The following is a 16746-nucleotide window of genomic DNA, read 5'->3' as shown; positions in this document are numbered from 1 at the left end:
TAAGGTGGTCATTAAATCCACTTAGTGCCTTACCTGCATTAAATTAGCCCCAGAACCCATACCTCCCAACGAACCCATACCTCCTAACTTTTTGAGATGAAAACGAGGGACACCTATTAGCAAAAATAATGTAGGCTATGGACACACCCCCTGCCACACCCATTTAAAGGAGAATTACACACACAAGCACAGATTAGTTAAACCTACAAGTGCTTTTTTTTACCACTACTTTTCCTTTAGATTGGCTTTTTAAATTTACAAATGCCACAATTTAGAAATGGGATGAAAGGTTTATCACTGAGAAACACTTTTTAAAAGATAAATAGTGCATTTTTTTTACAACTATAGACCAAAATGAGGGACAAATTAGGGACAGTCACTCGAAATCAGGGACAGTTGGGAGCTATGCCAGAACCTGTGTAATTAGTATGTGCTTGGTTTTAAAGGGATTAGGTGGCAGCCCTACATCCATCAGCAGTAAATACAACCAGCTAAAGAATTTCTCTCCATATTGTTAGTTTGTTTTTGCTAATGAAAAATGAATTCCAGTCAATGAAAGGTCTGTATCACTTTGTTGCGGACGAAGCTGCGCAACTGTATTGTGAAATGCATTGACGTCATCAACACCTGAGACGCCACTCTCAGCAGGGTTGGCAAGCTATGCAGGAAGGACGGACTAGCCAGTGAGCAAAGCATGAATCGTTCAGGGGAAGTAGCAGGAGTTTATACAGCACAACTTTGGAACAACAGAAAGAAGCTTAAACAGCAGGAGTTTGAACACACACCACTGGTTGGGATCATCTAGCAGTTGGCATCACAAGATGGTTAAAGTACACTCGCTAATACAGCCTTGATTGAAATGTATACATACCCCCTAAGCCAAAATGTGCCCTGGATATATGCTTAAGCTACTGCTATCTATAACATAGGACCCCTAGCTTATCGAAGATTCCTGACACCAGTGACACCACTCCCCTAGAAGTTGTCTAAGCAGTGCCAAGGGATGGCCAGTGCAATACACACTTATGGACTTTAGGATCACCTGAGAGATTCCAACCATTGGCCCAGGTGCATTGTCTCACATGGATCCAACACTCACCAGCAGAGATCTGCACAACTTTTATCTGTATATCCCACACCTCCATACTTTCAGGAGCAGATGACCCACTCGGGTAACTGAGATCTTCCTCAAGGGGGATCTTTATCATGGACTCCGGTTCCATGAATTCCAGTCCAATATAGAAACTCCCAATACAGCATCTAGGGAATTCCCTTAGTCTAATCAGTCCTCTTGTTTCCTCAACAAGGGACCACAGGAGCATCTAATGGACTTGCAGCAACAATAGGGACCACTACAACCCCCCCACAGAATACAATGTTGTATTCTGGTCTTCTAGCGGCATCATCCATTTCTCCCCTCAGCTCAAGCTCCCAAGGGGTTCACACACAGGAAAACTACCTTTTGCACTTTCCTTTGGTAATAATATATGGCGCATAGTCACGGTAGTATCCTGTGTGCACTTGGCATCCGGACGGTTTTTGTTAATTTTTGTTTTAGGTTGTCTTGTTTTTCATTTTTATGTCAGCCTGCAAGACATGCACTGTGGATGTGGTTCTGTGTATTTCCCTATTCAGGGAAAATAAAACCCTGATAACATTTTTTTTTATCAAAAATTAATTAATTGATCAAATAAAATTACTTAAATTTTGTACCTTAATTTCTTTTAAATTTTTTGTCATAAAACTAGCCTCTTTCCTCCCCTGTCCTTGATACAGGGACCTTTATTTTTCTCTGTATTCTAGTTAGGCTATGGTGACAACACCGTACAGGTGAATGCAATATTGGGAATACTCTTTCAAAACTAAGGCCTTAACTTTTTCAGTTTTTTAGAGTTTTACGGTGGTTGCAGATAATTACAGAATTTAGTAGATGCTCATGTTATCCATTGTACCTGGTCATCATTCTGGGAAACCACGTGATTCATAGCTGCATAGACATATAGTGTTTTCAGCTAGTTTTAAGCCTTCAAATCTACATCTATGTCTCTATGGATCCTAGGCCCAGACAGTACATCAAGATGACTTCTAACCAACAAAGTTATGAAATAACCCTGACCCTACTTTCCATTAAACCAACTCATCCTTCAACTGCCCACTATACTTTTGGGTATCTCACAGTTGAATCACAGAATGTGGACTTAGCTCCATGAACAGAATGAACCTAATCTCAACTGAAGCACGATGTACAAAATCTGGCCAGACACTAGTCGATTTTTGAATGAACATTTATATTAAAATTCTCATCAGTACACTTGATGGCTTAAAAATGCCATTCAAACGTAATTTAAACATTTTGTTTGCTTTTAACATTCAGTATTGGAATTATTGCAATTTCTGGAACAAAAACTACACACACTCTTAGAAATGTAGAAATTCCCATCCCGCTCCTTCGGATTTTCTGATCACTGCGATTGAAAACAAATGATTTTTTGACCCCCACTAAATTAGAAAATTGAAACACCAAACCAAAACATTTCAAATGAAATTCTACTAGTGTATGGCCAGCTTAAGGTCCAAAGGACTTCATAGGGACACAGAAATGTATTTGAACACACCACCTCTGCATTGGAAAAGTGTCTGTGATAGACACCAGTTCTGGTGTTGTGCCTCCACTAGGGGTGTTGAAAATAATCGGTGGATTCAGCCTTGCTTGATTCTGCATCGATGCAGAGATCAGCTGAATCGCGATTGCGCTGCTGTCATCCCGGCCCCTCCCCCTTGTCACATTCAACTTAATAGCAGCTTAGAAGACACTCAAACCCAGCCACCTATGTGTTTTGTCACCTTCCACCAATCCCCTTCTCTCTCCCCTCATCATACTGCTCCCTCACTAGCCAATAGAAAGCAACCCCAGGGTATAATGAGTCCATGAGGAGCCATGCTGTGTGCACATGTTGACGGCGACATGGAGGGCGGCTCAGCCTGTCCATGCTGGCATTGCTGCCGATGAGAGTGGTGGTGGCCAGGCTTGTGGAGCAGGGAGCTCAGGGGAGGAGACTGGAGTCATTAGTACCTTGGTCCCTGGAGGGTTCAGGGCGGCCAAAGCATTCCCTGCCATCGGTGTGATGGTGTGAAGGTGGGGGGCGATGATGGACGATGAGGCTAAGCCATAGGAGAGCCCGGAGAGTGGCAGAGCCAGGTGAGGGTGCGTAGGGGGGGACACGGAGGGGACTGGACATGGTGAGGGAGGTACCAGACTGTACTGTCTAAGCTGACCAATACCCTCCTTCACCAACAACCTGTCACCATATTATACTGTTCCTGCTGCCACCCCTGCTCATTACCATAGCTCCCCTGCCCAGTGTCATCACGGACCAACTCCCATCCTTATTGACCAGCATCCACACAGTCCTCTGTCCCCCCCACCCCGCACCTCTACACCGTGAGCATGCAGATAATGACAATAAAACAAAAGTGTCTAAGGTAGTGAACAAATATAATCCTCAAATATGTATATAAATCCGTGATTTGATTGAAAGAAATCTTCTGTGTATTCAAAGTAATTCCAATGCTGAGTGTACTGTGTTCAAACCATTCACCAGAAATCATTTGGTGAATGGTTTGAATACAGTACACTCAGCATTGGAATTACTTTGAATACACAGAAGATTTCTTTCAATCATATCACGGATTTATATATATATTTCAGGACTATATTTCTTCACTACTGTTGAACAGTTATCACCGTAAAACGATACACACCATTTTTTGTTTTATTGCCAATAAAGGTTGTATATTCATTGTGTGCTAGCTGCTAACTAATCATACAGCGCTCACTTTATTTTGTTTTTTATGCAGATATGACAGCATGTTTCCCAGCTTGCTGTCAAACTGCCTGATGTCCTCCACAGTCCGTTCTTCCCCCCCGCAGGTCCCACTTTCTCTTGCCCATTCCCCCCCCCCCCTGCTTTTGTATATCTCAAACTGCTCCCGGTCACTAAACCCAGATCACCCAAACTCCACATCAGAGGGACATGGCTCCCAGCCCATTCCTCTTCCACCCCCCTATTCAAACCACCTCCATTCACAGTCCCCCACCCCCACCCCATGCAACCCTGGACAATCTGAGGTCCCACCCATTCTAATCTCTGGACCCCTTCATCCTTCAGTTCCTATCACCCCCTCCCCAGACTCCTCCATCGAATAATATTCCTGGACTCATCCAGGCTTCCATTCCTTTCCTCAGCTTCTTCCATCCTTTCTTTCTTATTCATGGATTCCTTCATCTTTCAATTCTTAGCCCGAGACTCTTCCATTCTTTTGTTCCTATCTCCAGACTCCTCCATCCTTCCTTTCCTATTCATGGATTCCTCCTTTACTATCCCCAGTCTCCTCCATCCTTCCTTTCCTATCCCCAGACTCCTCCATCCTTCCTTTCCTATCCCCAGACTCCTCCATCATCCTTCCCTATCCCCAGACTTTTCCATCATTCCTTTCCTATTTATGGATTTATCCTTCCCTATCCCCAGACTCCTCCATCCTTCCTTTCCTATTAATGGATTCCTCCTTCCCTAGCCCCAGACTCCTCCATCCTTCCTTTCCTATTCATTGATTCCTCCTTCCCTATCCCTAGACTCCTCCATCCTTCCTTTCCTATATATGGATTCCTCCTTCCCTATCCCCATTCTCCTCCATCCTTCCTTTCCTATTTATTGATTCCTCCTTCCCTATCCCCACACTTCTCAATCTTTCCTTTCCTATTCATGGATTCCTCCTTCCCTATCCCCAGACTCTTCCATCCTTCCTTTCCTATGTATGGATTCATCCTTCCCTATCCCCAGACTCCTCATCCTTCCTTTCCTATTAATGGATTCCTCCTTCCCTATCCCTAGAGTCCTCCATCCTTCCTTTCCTATTCATGGATTCCTCCTTCCCTATCCACAGACTCCTCCATCCTTCCTTTCCTATATATGGATTCCTCCTTCCCTATCCCCAGTCTCCTCCATCCTTCCTTTCCTATTCATGGATTCCTCCTTCCCTATCCCTAGACTCCTCCATCCTTCCTTTCCTATTTATGGATTCCTCCTTCCCTATCCCCACACTTCTCCATCCTTCCTTTCCTATTCATGGACTCCTCCATCCTTCCTTTCCTATTCATGGATTCCTCCTTCCCAATCCCTAGACTCCTCCATCCTTCCTTTCCTATTTATGGACTCTTCCATCATTCCTTTCTTATTCGTGGATTCCTCCTTCCCTATCTCCAGGCTCCTCCATATTTCTTTTGATTCTTCCATCCTTCAGTTCTTCTAATTGCTTACGTTTGTTGATGAAAGCCATGGGCAGTAATTGTGATGCATCGCAGAATCGAATTGAATAGAATCATTGACAGGATAACCGTAATCGAATCTTGAGACCACTGAAGATGCGCCTAGGGATCGACCGATTATCGGCAAAGCCGATATATCGAGGGCCGATCTGCACTTTCCCCGATATATCAGAATCAGCCCAAGAGGTTACCGATATTGCGGGAAAGTGCTGTACTGGAGTGATGCCTGCAGCTAGAGGCATTCCCCCCGGTACCGGCGTCCATAGCCGACGGTCGGCTGTCTTGTAATGACAACCGATGCGACTAAATAACCGCTTGGCTATCATTACAAGGAGCGGGAGGAGACGTCCCCTCCCTTCCGCGGCTCGCCTGGGTCTCCCCTCCCACCGGGAGACCCGGGCATCCTAGCTGTACGGCTGCCGAAGACCCGATCAAAGCCGCATTCGGCTCTGATCGGGTCTCCATGTAAAAACCCGGAAGTGATGTCATGATATCACTTCCGGGTACTCTGCGCCAAATTAAAAAAATTACAGCATTCAAAACAGCCAAATTTGCAGTTTTGAATGCTTTTAAGTGCAGAGGAGGGGTTTGGGGTCTTTTAGACCCCCAGATCCCTCCACAAGAGTCCCTAAACAATTTTTTTTAAATGTCTGAAAATATCGGCAGATACCGATATGCGACGACCAAAAATATCAGTATCGGTAATAAAAAAACTATATCGGTCGATCACTAATGCACACCTCTAGCCTCCACCCCCTCCCCTTGCTGTGCCATTCACGTAGAGCAGCTGCAGTGTCATCAATGTGCTTTGCATTGTGAATGACAAAGCAGTGGAAATGGGCGGAGACACCAAACTGTTGTCTGCAATAGGCATATATTAGGTATGTGTGGATTCCGTATTACATAAATTTTATGGCGTTAGACATCCCAGTAGATGATATACATTTTTTTTTTAAAGACTTGGACTTAATTCAATGTAGACACACCTACATATTTAATATTATTAATACTAAAGTGTTTGTAACATTAAAGTGATTGTAAAGGATAAAGTTTAAAAAAAAAAAAAAATAACAAACATCATACTTACCTGCTCTGTACTATGGTTTGGCACAGAGCAGCACCAACCCTCCTCTTCTCGGGTCTCCCGACGTTGCTCCTGGCCCCTCCCCCCTGGCGAGTGCCCACATGGCAAGCCACTTGCTATGGGATCACTTGCGCTGTCCCCGCTCCCTCCTCACTGGCTGTGTCTGAGCCATTAAAGAGAGAGAGCCTCTGCTTTCGTGCACATTGCTGGATCCAGATTGGGCTCAGGTAAGTATTGTGGGAAGCCTGGGGGGGGGGGGGGGGGGAGCTGCTTGCAGAAGGTTTTTTACCTAAATGCAGAGAATGCATTGAGGTAGAAAATGTACTTCTGCCTTTAGAGCCACTTTAATATTTTTAAATATGATGGTGTGCATATATTGAATTTAGTACCATTAAAGTCCAAGTCTTTAAAATTGGTTCTTTTTTTTTTTTTTTAATATTCTTTCCAATAGACACTATTCCTGGCTTTCCCAGATTCAGCTCAGTGGGGCTTAGACACAACTATTTAAGGGCTCTTTCACACGGGCGTTCAGTTTTTTTTGCCCGATCAGGTCCTTTTTTTTTTTTTTTTTGAAACGGACACGGATGACACTTGTGTCATCCGGTCCGTATGTCCGTTTTTCATCCCATCCGTTTGCGGATGAAAAACGGACATAATGTATGTCTATGTAAATACGGATGTCAGCGGATGACACCACTGACATCCGTTTTTGCGTCCGTTCCGTTTTTTGAATGGAAGAAAAAATAGGGTTCTCTTCCATTCCAAAAAACTGACCGGAACGGACGAAAAACGAATGTCAGCGGATTATCATCCGCTGACATCCGTATTTACATAGAGATACATTATGTCCGTTTTTCATCCGCAAACGGATGGGATGAAAAACAGACATACGGAATGCCCGTGTGAAAGAGCCCTAAGTGTAAGATCACCTATGGATTAAACAAGCTTTTGCAAGTATTTGAAATGTTGACACGTGACAACTGTCTAAAATGGAATTCCCTTGACTTTGGGGAGATTTTCTCTAATCTCCTGTTTGGTCAGCAGAACAGGAAGTGAAAGTATCTCTTTCCTGTGAGACACAGCACAAATGTATCTAATATGGGGTTTTAACCCTTCCCAACTTATTCCAAAACTAAAAAGTTAGGTTTTGGCTAGAAGACTTTCTTATTTGATACATAGGAAACAATGTTTTGTAAGTACTCATATGTTAGCAATTACCTCTTTCTCTAGCTATAAGCTCCATTGCCTCATTATTAGAGAATGACTTAGCAATGTTGAGGTCAAGAAAGTATACATTTGCTCCATAATCAATAAGTAACTTTACAAATGATGTCCTGCATCCATGTTTTAGGCATACATCCAGTACAGTTTTAGGTTGCTTTATCCTTTGTAGTATTTTTTCATCAGTACAGTTGTAGTTGGGGTCTGCACCATAAAAAAGCAGAGTTCTAAAGCACTCCAAGTGGCCATACACAACTGAGAGGTATAGTGGTCCTGTACAAATGGTGTTACTTGCCGCCCAGTCAGGTACTTTGCACTTGACATTAGGATCCGCACCATATTTCAGGAGCTCCCTTAAAATGCTGATGTTGCCTTCCCTAGAAGCTGTCAAAACAGGAGAGCCATTATTGTAGACACTTCCAGAAGGGCAAGCCCCAGCTTTAAGTAATTCTCTAACACAGTCAAAATGTCCAGCACTGACGGCAGCAAAGAGAGGAGTTTGAGCCTTCACATCCAGTATGTCAACTTCTGCTCCATTGGCCAAGAGAATCCTTAGACAATCCAGGGATCCTTTAGAGGCAGCAAGGCGAAGGGGGGTTACTGGAACACCCCATCCACTACGACTGTTCAGATATTTCTTATACTTCTCATCAGAAAGAAGAAAAGCTAAATATTGCGGATTATCCATAGCCACTGCCAAATGTAGCTCACGACTTTCTTCTAAGGCCTCCTCATCTTCTTTAGGTTTTAACATGGCAAAAATTTTTGTGATGTCCATGACACTCATTTTTAGACATCTGCAGAAAACCATTGTCAGAATGAATGAGCTATGAGATAAAACACAAAAATAATATTACACACATTGTTTTTGTGGCCTTGTACCATATTAGAAAGTGAAAACAGTAGCTTTGCTTAAGACTGATGTGAGAAAATCTATTTCAGTAAGGCCCCTTTCACACAGGCGGATCGTTCGTTTTTTTGGCGGATGTCCGCTGACATCCGACCCGATCCGATCCGTCAAATCTGGACGGATGGAAACCCTATTTTCCATCCATCCAGCGGATCGGATCGGATGAGAACGGACCGACGGTCCGTTCCCATCCGATTTCCCCCATAGAGATGCATGGGGAACTGACAGCTGTGTCTCCGCACACAGCGCGGAGACACAGCTGTCATCCTTATGCTCAGCGGGGGATCGGCGGCTCGATCCCCCGCTGAGAAAAGCGGAGTCCGTTTGACGGACATAGTGTGTGAAAGGAGCCTAAAAGTCACAAGCAGAGAATGTGTGTAATATGAGCTGGATTGGTTTTATTTGCCCCAGAGCCCAGAGAGAGGGGGGGAGGCAGACTGGGTGGATGCCAGCTGCGGGGACACTGTCTGTGGGTCCTACTGTAGCTGAAGCAGTTTGCACTCCTGTTTAATCTGCACCCTACAAAGCAAGTCTTAGACCCCCTTCACATGTTTGTGTTTCTGTATTTGTCCTTGTTTGGGACTGCGTCAGGGTTTATCCTTAACCACTTCCTGACCACCCGCCGCCTTTTTACTGCGTCAGGGTGGCTCTCCTGTGCAAACTGATGTAGGTCTACGTCGGTCGTGTGCGGGAAGCTAGGGGGCGAAAGTGCGCACTGCCGGCGGTGCGCTCCCGCCCCCACTCGGCATCGGGGAAGCCGATGCGTGTGTCAGGTGGCTCCAATTGCTGCCTGACACCCGCGATCGCCCCGCAGAGTAAACACAGCTGACCGTCCTTCTCCCTGGGATGATCACAGAGCTCATGTGATCCTGCTATATAGGATAGGATCACATGTCTCTATGGTAATCTCAGAAACCACGCCCCCCAGTTAGAATCACTCCCCTAGGGTCACATTTAACCCCTTGATCACCTATAATTTTAACCCCTTCCCTGCCAGTGTCATTATTACAGTAACAGTGCATATTTTTAGCACCGATTACTGTAGTAATGTCACTGGTACCCCCAAAAGTGTTAAAAATGTCAGTTAGGGGTCCGATTTGTCCACCACAATGTTGCAGTCCCACAAAAAATCGCAGATCGCAGCCATTACTAGTAAAAAAAAAAAAAACAATAAAAATTAAAAATCTTTCCTGTAGTTAGTAGACGCGATAACTTTTGCGCAAACCAATCAAAATACGCCTATTGCAATTTTTTTTACCAAAAATATGTAGCAAAAAAATTGGCCTAAAATGTTAAAAAATTTTGATTTTTAAATTCATTTTTTTTGAGAATGTCATATAGAAGAATGTGAAAAATATATATATATATTTTTTAAATTGTCGCTCTTTTTTTGTTTATAGCTCAAAAAATAAAAATCGCACAGGTGATCAAATACCACCAAAAGAAAGCTCTATTTGTGGGTAAAAACATCAATTTTATTTGGGTACAGCGTGTCCATTAAACTAACCCAGTGCCGAATTGCAAAATAGGGCCTGGTCATTAAGGGGGCAAATCCTTCCGGTCTTAAAGTGGTTAATTTACAAATTTTTTCCTATTGTTAAAGAAGAAACCAGTGGAAAGGGGCATTCCCATACATTATGTTGTAAGATTTGGAGCATGGCACTTTGGGGTGTCAACTTGGTTAAGGAAATAATGAGATGGAGAATGGCAAAGATTACGAATGGGGTTAAAAGATGAAAAAAAAGGGGGGGGGGGGCAGGACAGGAAACGGGGCTACGGACAGAAGGAGAAATGTGGTTGAAGGAGAGGGAGAAGGGTAAAAAGAGATGGAGGGAAGTAAGGGTAACTTCCTGCTCTTCAATGTTACATAGGTAAGGTGGATGCAAGCAGGGATAGATAATTGAAATGAGTATTTATATTCTATGCAGTAGACCAGGGGCGTAACTGCAGGGGTTGCAATTGCAACCGGGCCCCATGTTCCAGGGGCCTGTGCGGCTCCCCTGTACACCTGTATAGGAGGGCCGGCGGGGGCAGCATGTAGAGAAATCACTGTCTTCCTTTTTCCTCCTGTAGCTGCAGGAGGATAATTGAGGAGATTGGTTCCTCTGTATGTTGCCTCCGCCACTCTTATCCAGTTCACTTGTGTCCTGCTGTCCCCCCTCCCCCCTCCTTCCTCACTGTGCTCCCTCCCCTCTCCTGCCAGCTGCTGCAGGGGATGTGTCACAATAGAAAACCAGGAAGGGTCGGTAAATATATAATTTACCAGCTCTTTCCTGTGCTCCTCAGTGACATTGTAAAAAAAATTTAATAAAATGATAAAAAAAAAAATAATACAATAAAAATAAAAAACGACTGACTCCAGTGGGTAAACTTCCAGGATTGCAAAGGTCACACTTGCAACCGGGCCCCAGCATTCCACCACCGTGGAGAGGCCCCAACATGGCAGGAAGAGGGCCCAGTGCAGAACTTGTGAAAGGGTCCCGCAATGAGAGTAAAGGGCCCCAGGATCAGTGGGAAGAGCCCCAGGCTTGAAGGGAAGGGCCTTGGCCAGGGGTCCCTTCATGGTTTCTTACACCGGGGCACTGAAGGTTCTAGTTACGCCTCTGCAGTAGACATAACTGTATCTGAAGGCAGTTTGTTGTCCTCAATTTCTGAAAACTATTGTGGAACAGTTAAGAGTTCCTGTGTACACCAAAGTGCAGGGATGTATGCGCTTGTTCACTAGATGGACTTCCTGCCAAAGGTTTGTGAGAAATGGAAATTCCATTAAAAAAATGGAGGAGAGTGACACTACTCTCACCAAAATGACATTGGGATGGGGAGAGAATTCAGAGAATGCAAAATACTAGGGACCCTGCACCATCATGTCATTATAATATATATAATAATATATATATAATTCCTGGTATTTGTTACTGATGAATGCTGAACTGTCATTTTCAAGATGTCCTGGCTTTTATGCTTATGTGGGACAAATGTGCAGATCAGGAATTCTTAATTTCTTCTGACCTCTCTAGCTGCAAGCTTGTATCAGGATCAAAGTACTGAGACTACAGGCAGCCAAGCATTCGTATTTTGACAAGGGAAGTCAGCAGCAGTATTATCCATATATAGCCAAATTTGCTGATTGATTTGCCCAAGGTCAAGCCCAAGTAAAATAAGATACCCTGATCTTTTCTGTGTATGACTGCTGACTTTAAATGGAACTCTAGCTGAAATCTTTTTGCGTTTTAGATAGAGTATGGAAGGGTTAGAACCTCTGTCAGATTTTTAATGCTGTCTGTGCCCTGCTAAACAGATTTTCATTCTTGTCGTGTGGTCAGGTCAAGAAATGAAGGGAAATCCCTTTAATAAGAACACAAACAAAACTTAAAATGCTTTTAGAAGAGTGAATAAGGGTGGAAACCTCTTTCAAATGTATATTGCTTACTGTGTCACCATTGGGGAGATTCAGTCTTAATTTTCATTTAAATGGCATGTCACATGACCCTGTACCCCTGACTCCATACTAACCAGCTTCTTGGTCTTCTGGCCTTGTCTATGTACACTCCCATCCCCACCACTTTACTACTAGCGTGTCACTGTTAGAGGTGGACCATGGAAAATTTCCCTTATGGGCCATACACACTATAAGATTTTCTGAAGACTTTTTCCTTTAGATTTACCAAAATCCTATAATATGAGGTCAAACGTAAACACTTTCAATTTGTATGCAATCTGGCAGGCCCTTGCACTACATAGAAGAGGTAAATCTGAAGGAAAAAGTCTTCAGAAAATCTTATAGTGTGTATGGCCCTTTAGATGGGACTTTGTAGGCACTGAAATAGACTACAACTATATAAAAAGAAAAAATCATTTTTATTTAGGTTACAAAATTAAAAACATTTTAAGCACAAAAAATACATGGAATGTGCAGTGGTAATTGCACCAATGTCTACAATATACATAGACCAACGTCTTTTTCACCCAACTCGTTTTAAAGCTTTCACAGCTCCTTCCTCAGGGGTGTGATAGGCCTCAATCTTCTACAAAGATAAATGTAAATGTCAGACAATCAGAAGTTGGGACAACCAGGAGGCTCATGGGATAGGAGGGGTCAGTGTCACCAACAAGATGACCCCTGAAACCCAGTGTGCAAATATCAGGTTTGTGGTGTTGCTCCCTCCCACAGCTCTCACTATTGGAGTCACCAATGACATTGATGGGTCTGTAGTAAGGTGGACGGGGCAAGCGGGCACATAGGTAGATCCAAAAGACCAGGAAGCTGATTGGTAATTGTGTGCTGGGTTTCAAGAGTGGGGGCATTGTATAGGGATCACAATATAGTGTTAGACACCTGAAGTCACTTACTAGTCTTTGTAAATCCTAAAAAAAAAGTCCATATTAAAATTTGGCACAAAAATTGGCTAGAATGTTCATAAGACTGTAAGTGTACAACTGTTTGAGCTGTGAAATGATCCCTAGCTGGTCCATCATTGGTTTTCCCCAGCTGATTACTGCTGTATTTGTATAAACAAGTCTTTCTATAGATTTGCCTGTCTAGGGTCAGATCTTCTGATCCTCATGTCTATTAGTTTTCCACACTGTATATATTATGTAAAGGTTAGTCAAATTTTGCAGCAAGAAAAATTAAATGTGGACTGTGTAGATCATTGCATGATCAACATTTGATCTAAATTATGGATTTAAATGTAGCAGCTAAAATTATTTTTTCCATCTATCACAAATTCATGATTAGTGACAGCAGCATAAAAATTCCCATGTAGTAAAGCCCAAATATAAATCAAACTGCAAGAAGTTTATTACATTAATCATTACGGTTTGTTTGATGAAGTTTTCAGCAAGCATGGGTAGCTGTTCATTTTTCAAGCTTCTGCAGGTCCTAGTATATCCTGGCCAAATACAAGCCATGATGGTTCCTCAGACTAATGGGCCATACACACTATAAGATTTTCTGAAGACTTATTCCTTTAGATTTACCAAAACCATATAATATGAGGTCAAACCTAAACACTTTCAATTTGAATGCAATCTGGCAGGCCCTTGCACTACATAGAAAAGGTAAATCTGAAGGAAAACTAACCACAAAAGTTGGATAGTGTGTATCCAGCTTTAAAAGACCAACTTGTTGCTTGCTTATGGAATCACAGCTATAGTTCTACATATATCACTGTAAGACCTAATTCTAAGTATGCATATCATACAGACTATATGTTCCTAATGTAATGCTAGGTATGGCATCATTATAACTCCTAACTGCCATAAGATTTTGTATTTTCCATATTGCAGTGAAAAGTGTTAAAACAACTTTCTGCTTATCAGATTTTAATATAGGTACACATAGAGTGAAGTGCAGCACATAAGGTGTAGAATGAAACTTAATTAGTCAGTATATTTTCACAACAAATTTAAATAGCACTACTTAGGATTAAGTCCCGGTTCACATTTGTGCGATGTGGGAACGCTGCGAATATGCAGAGTGAGCCCGCATTGCATCCGCACCTCTGGCAGTTCACACTGCCATATGCGATACACAGGGGGTGTCAATTAAAAGTTAACGACACCCCCAGTTGCGATCGCATATCGCAGTGCGATATGCAAGTTCGCACAGAATCGGATCGCACTAGTGTGAACCACTATGCGATCCGATTCTGCTGCAAATAAAAAAAAGCCTCATGTGCGGGTTTAGTGCGGATGTAGTGTGAATTCAGCCATACAAAGTGTATGGCTAAAATTCGCACTGCACATGAGATCGCATGTAATTTAGGAGCAGTGCGCTCTGAATTACATGCGATCTCTGCAATCGCACAAATGTAAGCCCGGGCTAAGACATCAAATTGCAATCATCCATAGTATATAACACAACATAAATAAAATAATGGTTATGCAACCCAAACAAATAAACCAATATAAATAAACTTTGGGCTAATCTTACCTGTATAAGCTTTGTGTAGGTTTATTTATGTGCAAGTCTGATGTGCCATCTTTACATTCTTGCCTTGTACACAAAGGGTATCCAGCAAATTCACAAGAACTCCAACAAGTGTGGAAATGTAACTGGGTGTGATTAAACTCTTCCAACAAATGGATAAGAGACAGAGCTCCTGCTAAAAATAATGCTGAAGAGGCTGTGCTTGCTATGTCCATTCTTGGGCTGTTGACCTCACTGGAAGGGTAAATATAGAGAGGTGCCTGGCAGGTGCTCTTGTCTGTTCTAGTCTGAATTGTAGGATGGGGTGTAGTGACATTGTTCTAAACAGCTGTAATAACCTAACCCCGCAACTGCAATTTACATACAAAATCATTATGTTCTGTATTGTAATATACTGTATACATATGGCTTCCAGCCAGCCCTGATTTAGGTGGGCTCTCCTTCTTTCCTTCTCTGATGTGCCATTTTTGGCTGGATATATAGTACTCTCTAAAAGAGAGCAACTCTGGGAAAAATCCAAAATGACATATATGATGCAGTCTGTCACTAGCATTAACACAACAGTCTCTGTTTTTACGAGTCCCCTGTAACATGGTTGTATTAATTGTTTATCCTGCCAGTAAGTCTGTTACTTTTCAATTTTCTTTAACAGACCAAGCTGTTCAACTATTCAGCAGTTAGAACGTTGAGGTTAACTATTTAACACTGACAGAGGTGCTTACAATGGTCATCTTTTATGCATTTATGTAAAACCTTTATCCACAAACAAATAGGAAAAGCTGTTGCTGGAACTGCTTAAAAAAGTTGGAGTTAGGCTTTGTTAGTCATTTATGTAAAATCCATCTAATCTACTTGTCTGTGTCTAACATCACCCTCTTCAGGCTCCATGCACACTAGCTTAAAAGACACTCCTAGCAGCAGCTTTTGAGCACTTTTTTGTCTGCTTCTAGAAGCAAATAGTGCTATCCTATGTGTCAATTCATACTATTTTATTATAGAGGCGTGTGTTAGGCTTTAGCATTTTGGAGCAGAAAAAACTCTTTTGTTTGCATTTTTGGGAGCAATTTGCTAGCAGAAAAAAAAGTTGACAGCTCCTACAAGCTCCTAAATGCTGCTAACCGCTGCTAAGCACCAGTTTCCATTTTTTTTCCCCCCCCCAGCGGGCAGTCCCTTAGCATCCTTAAAAACCAGTGAATAGCTGGTTGTTAAGGAGCAGGCCAGCATGCCAGCTGCCACTGACACCTGAATGTTAACAAAAGAATTGTACTTAACAAATTGCCTTCTATACTTCAGAAACTCCCTTAATCTGGCAGGTAAGTACAAAAGAATTGCCAGCAACGAAAGCTTGAGAAAAAACAAAACAAAAAAAAACCAGCGTGGCGTCCCCCCCCCCCCATCCATATCATGCCCTTTGGGCCTGGTATGGATTTTAAGGGGAACCTAGCACCAAAATTTATAAAAATGACGTGGGGTTCCCCCTAAATCCATGTCAGACCCTTATGGAGCATGCAGCCCAGCAGGCCAGGAAAGGGGGGTGAGCAAGCCCCCACTCTCCTGAACCATACTAGACCACATGCGCTCAACATGGCGTGGGTGGTTTGGGGCAGGGGGCTCCCCCTCAAAAGCACCTTGTCCTCAATGTTGATAGGGAAAAGGGCCTCTTCCCCACAACCCTGGCTGGTGGTTGTGGGGGTCTGCAGGCGGGGGCTTATCGGATTTGTCCCCAGATCTAAACCCCTCATGTGAATGAGTATGGGGTATACAGTACCCCTACTCATTTACCAAAAAAAAAAAGATTAATGTAAATAAAGATAGGAGCCTTTATTAAAGTCCTTTAAAAAAAAAAAATTAAAATAAAACAGTCCCCTGGTGCAGATCTAACATAAATTACGATTATCACGGTCGCCAACCCGAAAAAAAAAAAAAAAGAGGTCTGCACCTGATGCTGGCTCCTGCCGAAAGACAGGGCCGCCGCCGCCTCCCGGGAATACATAAAACAAGGGGTGGGGGGCATCCTGTAACTCCGCCCCTTGTGATGCTCCCTTGAGGCATGTGGCCTGGTATGGTTCAGGAGGCTCTTTGCTAGCCTGCTAGGCTACATACTTGGATAAGGGTCCAGTATGGATTTTAGGGGGGACACAACACCATTTTTCTTTTTAAATTTTGGCATGGGGTTACCCTTAAAAACTATACCAGACATGAAGGGCCTGGTATAGATTTGGGGATCCCCACGTGGTTAAAAAAAAAAATGTAATGAGTCACCTGTTGTTAAG

General features: G+C 42.9%; 1 protein-coding gene across 1 annotated transcript in view; it reads right to left on the bottom strand.

Moving 5' to 3' along the window:
- Positions 1-14612, bottom strand: part of ASB12 (ankyrin repeat and SOCS box containing 12) — a 39436-nt gene extending 24824 nt beyond the window's left edge. Inside the window, exons 1-2 of the mRNA XM_082263253.1 lie at positions 14477-14612; positions 7629-8458 (exon numbers count right to left, since the gene is read on the bottom strand). Of these exons, the coding sequence (XP_082119379.1) occupies positions 7629-8442 (814 nt within the window). The 5' untranslated portion in view covers positions 8443-8458; positions 14477-14612. The remainder of the gene's footprint in view (positions 1-7628; positions 8459-14476) is intronic.
- Between the last annotated feature and the right edge of the window lie 2134 nt (positions 14613-16746).

The sequence above is a fragment of the Pelophylax lessonae genome, assembly GCF_965119305.1.
Source record: "Pelophylax lessonae genome assembly, chromosome: 7".
Taxonomy (NCBI): domain Eukaryota; kingdom Metazoa; phylum Chordata; class Amphibia; order Anura; family Ranidae; genus Pelophylax; species Pelophylax lessonae.
This window is presented reverse-complemented; position numbering and strand designations above follow the sequence as displayed.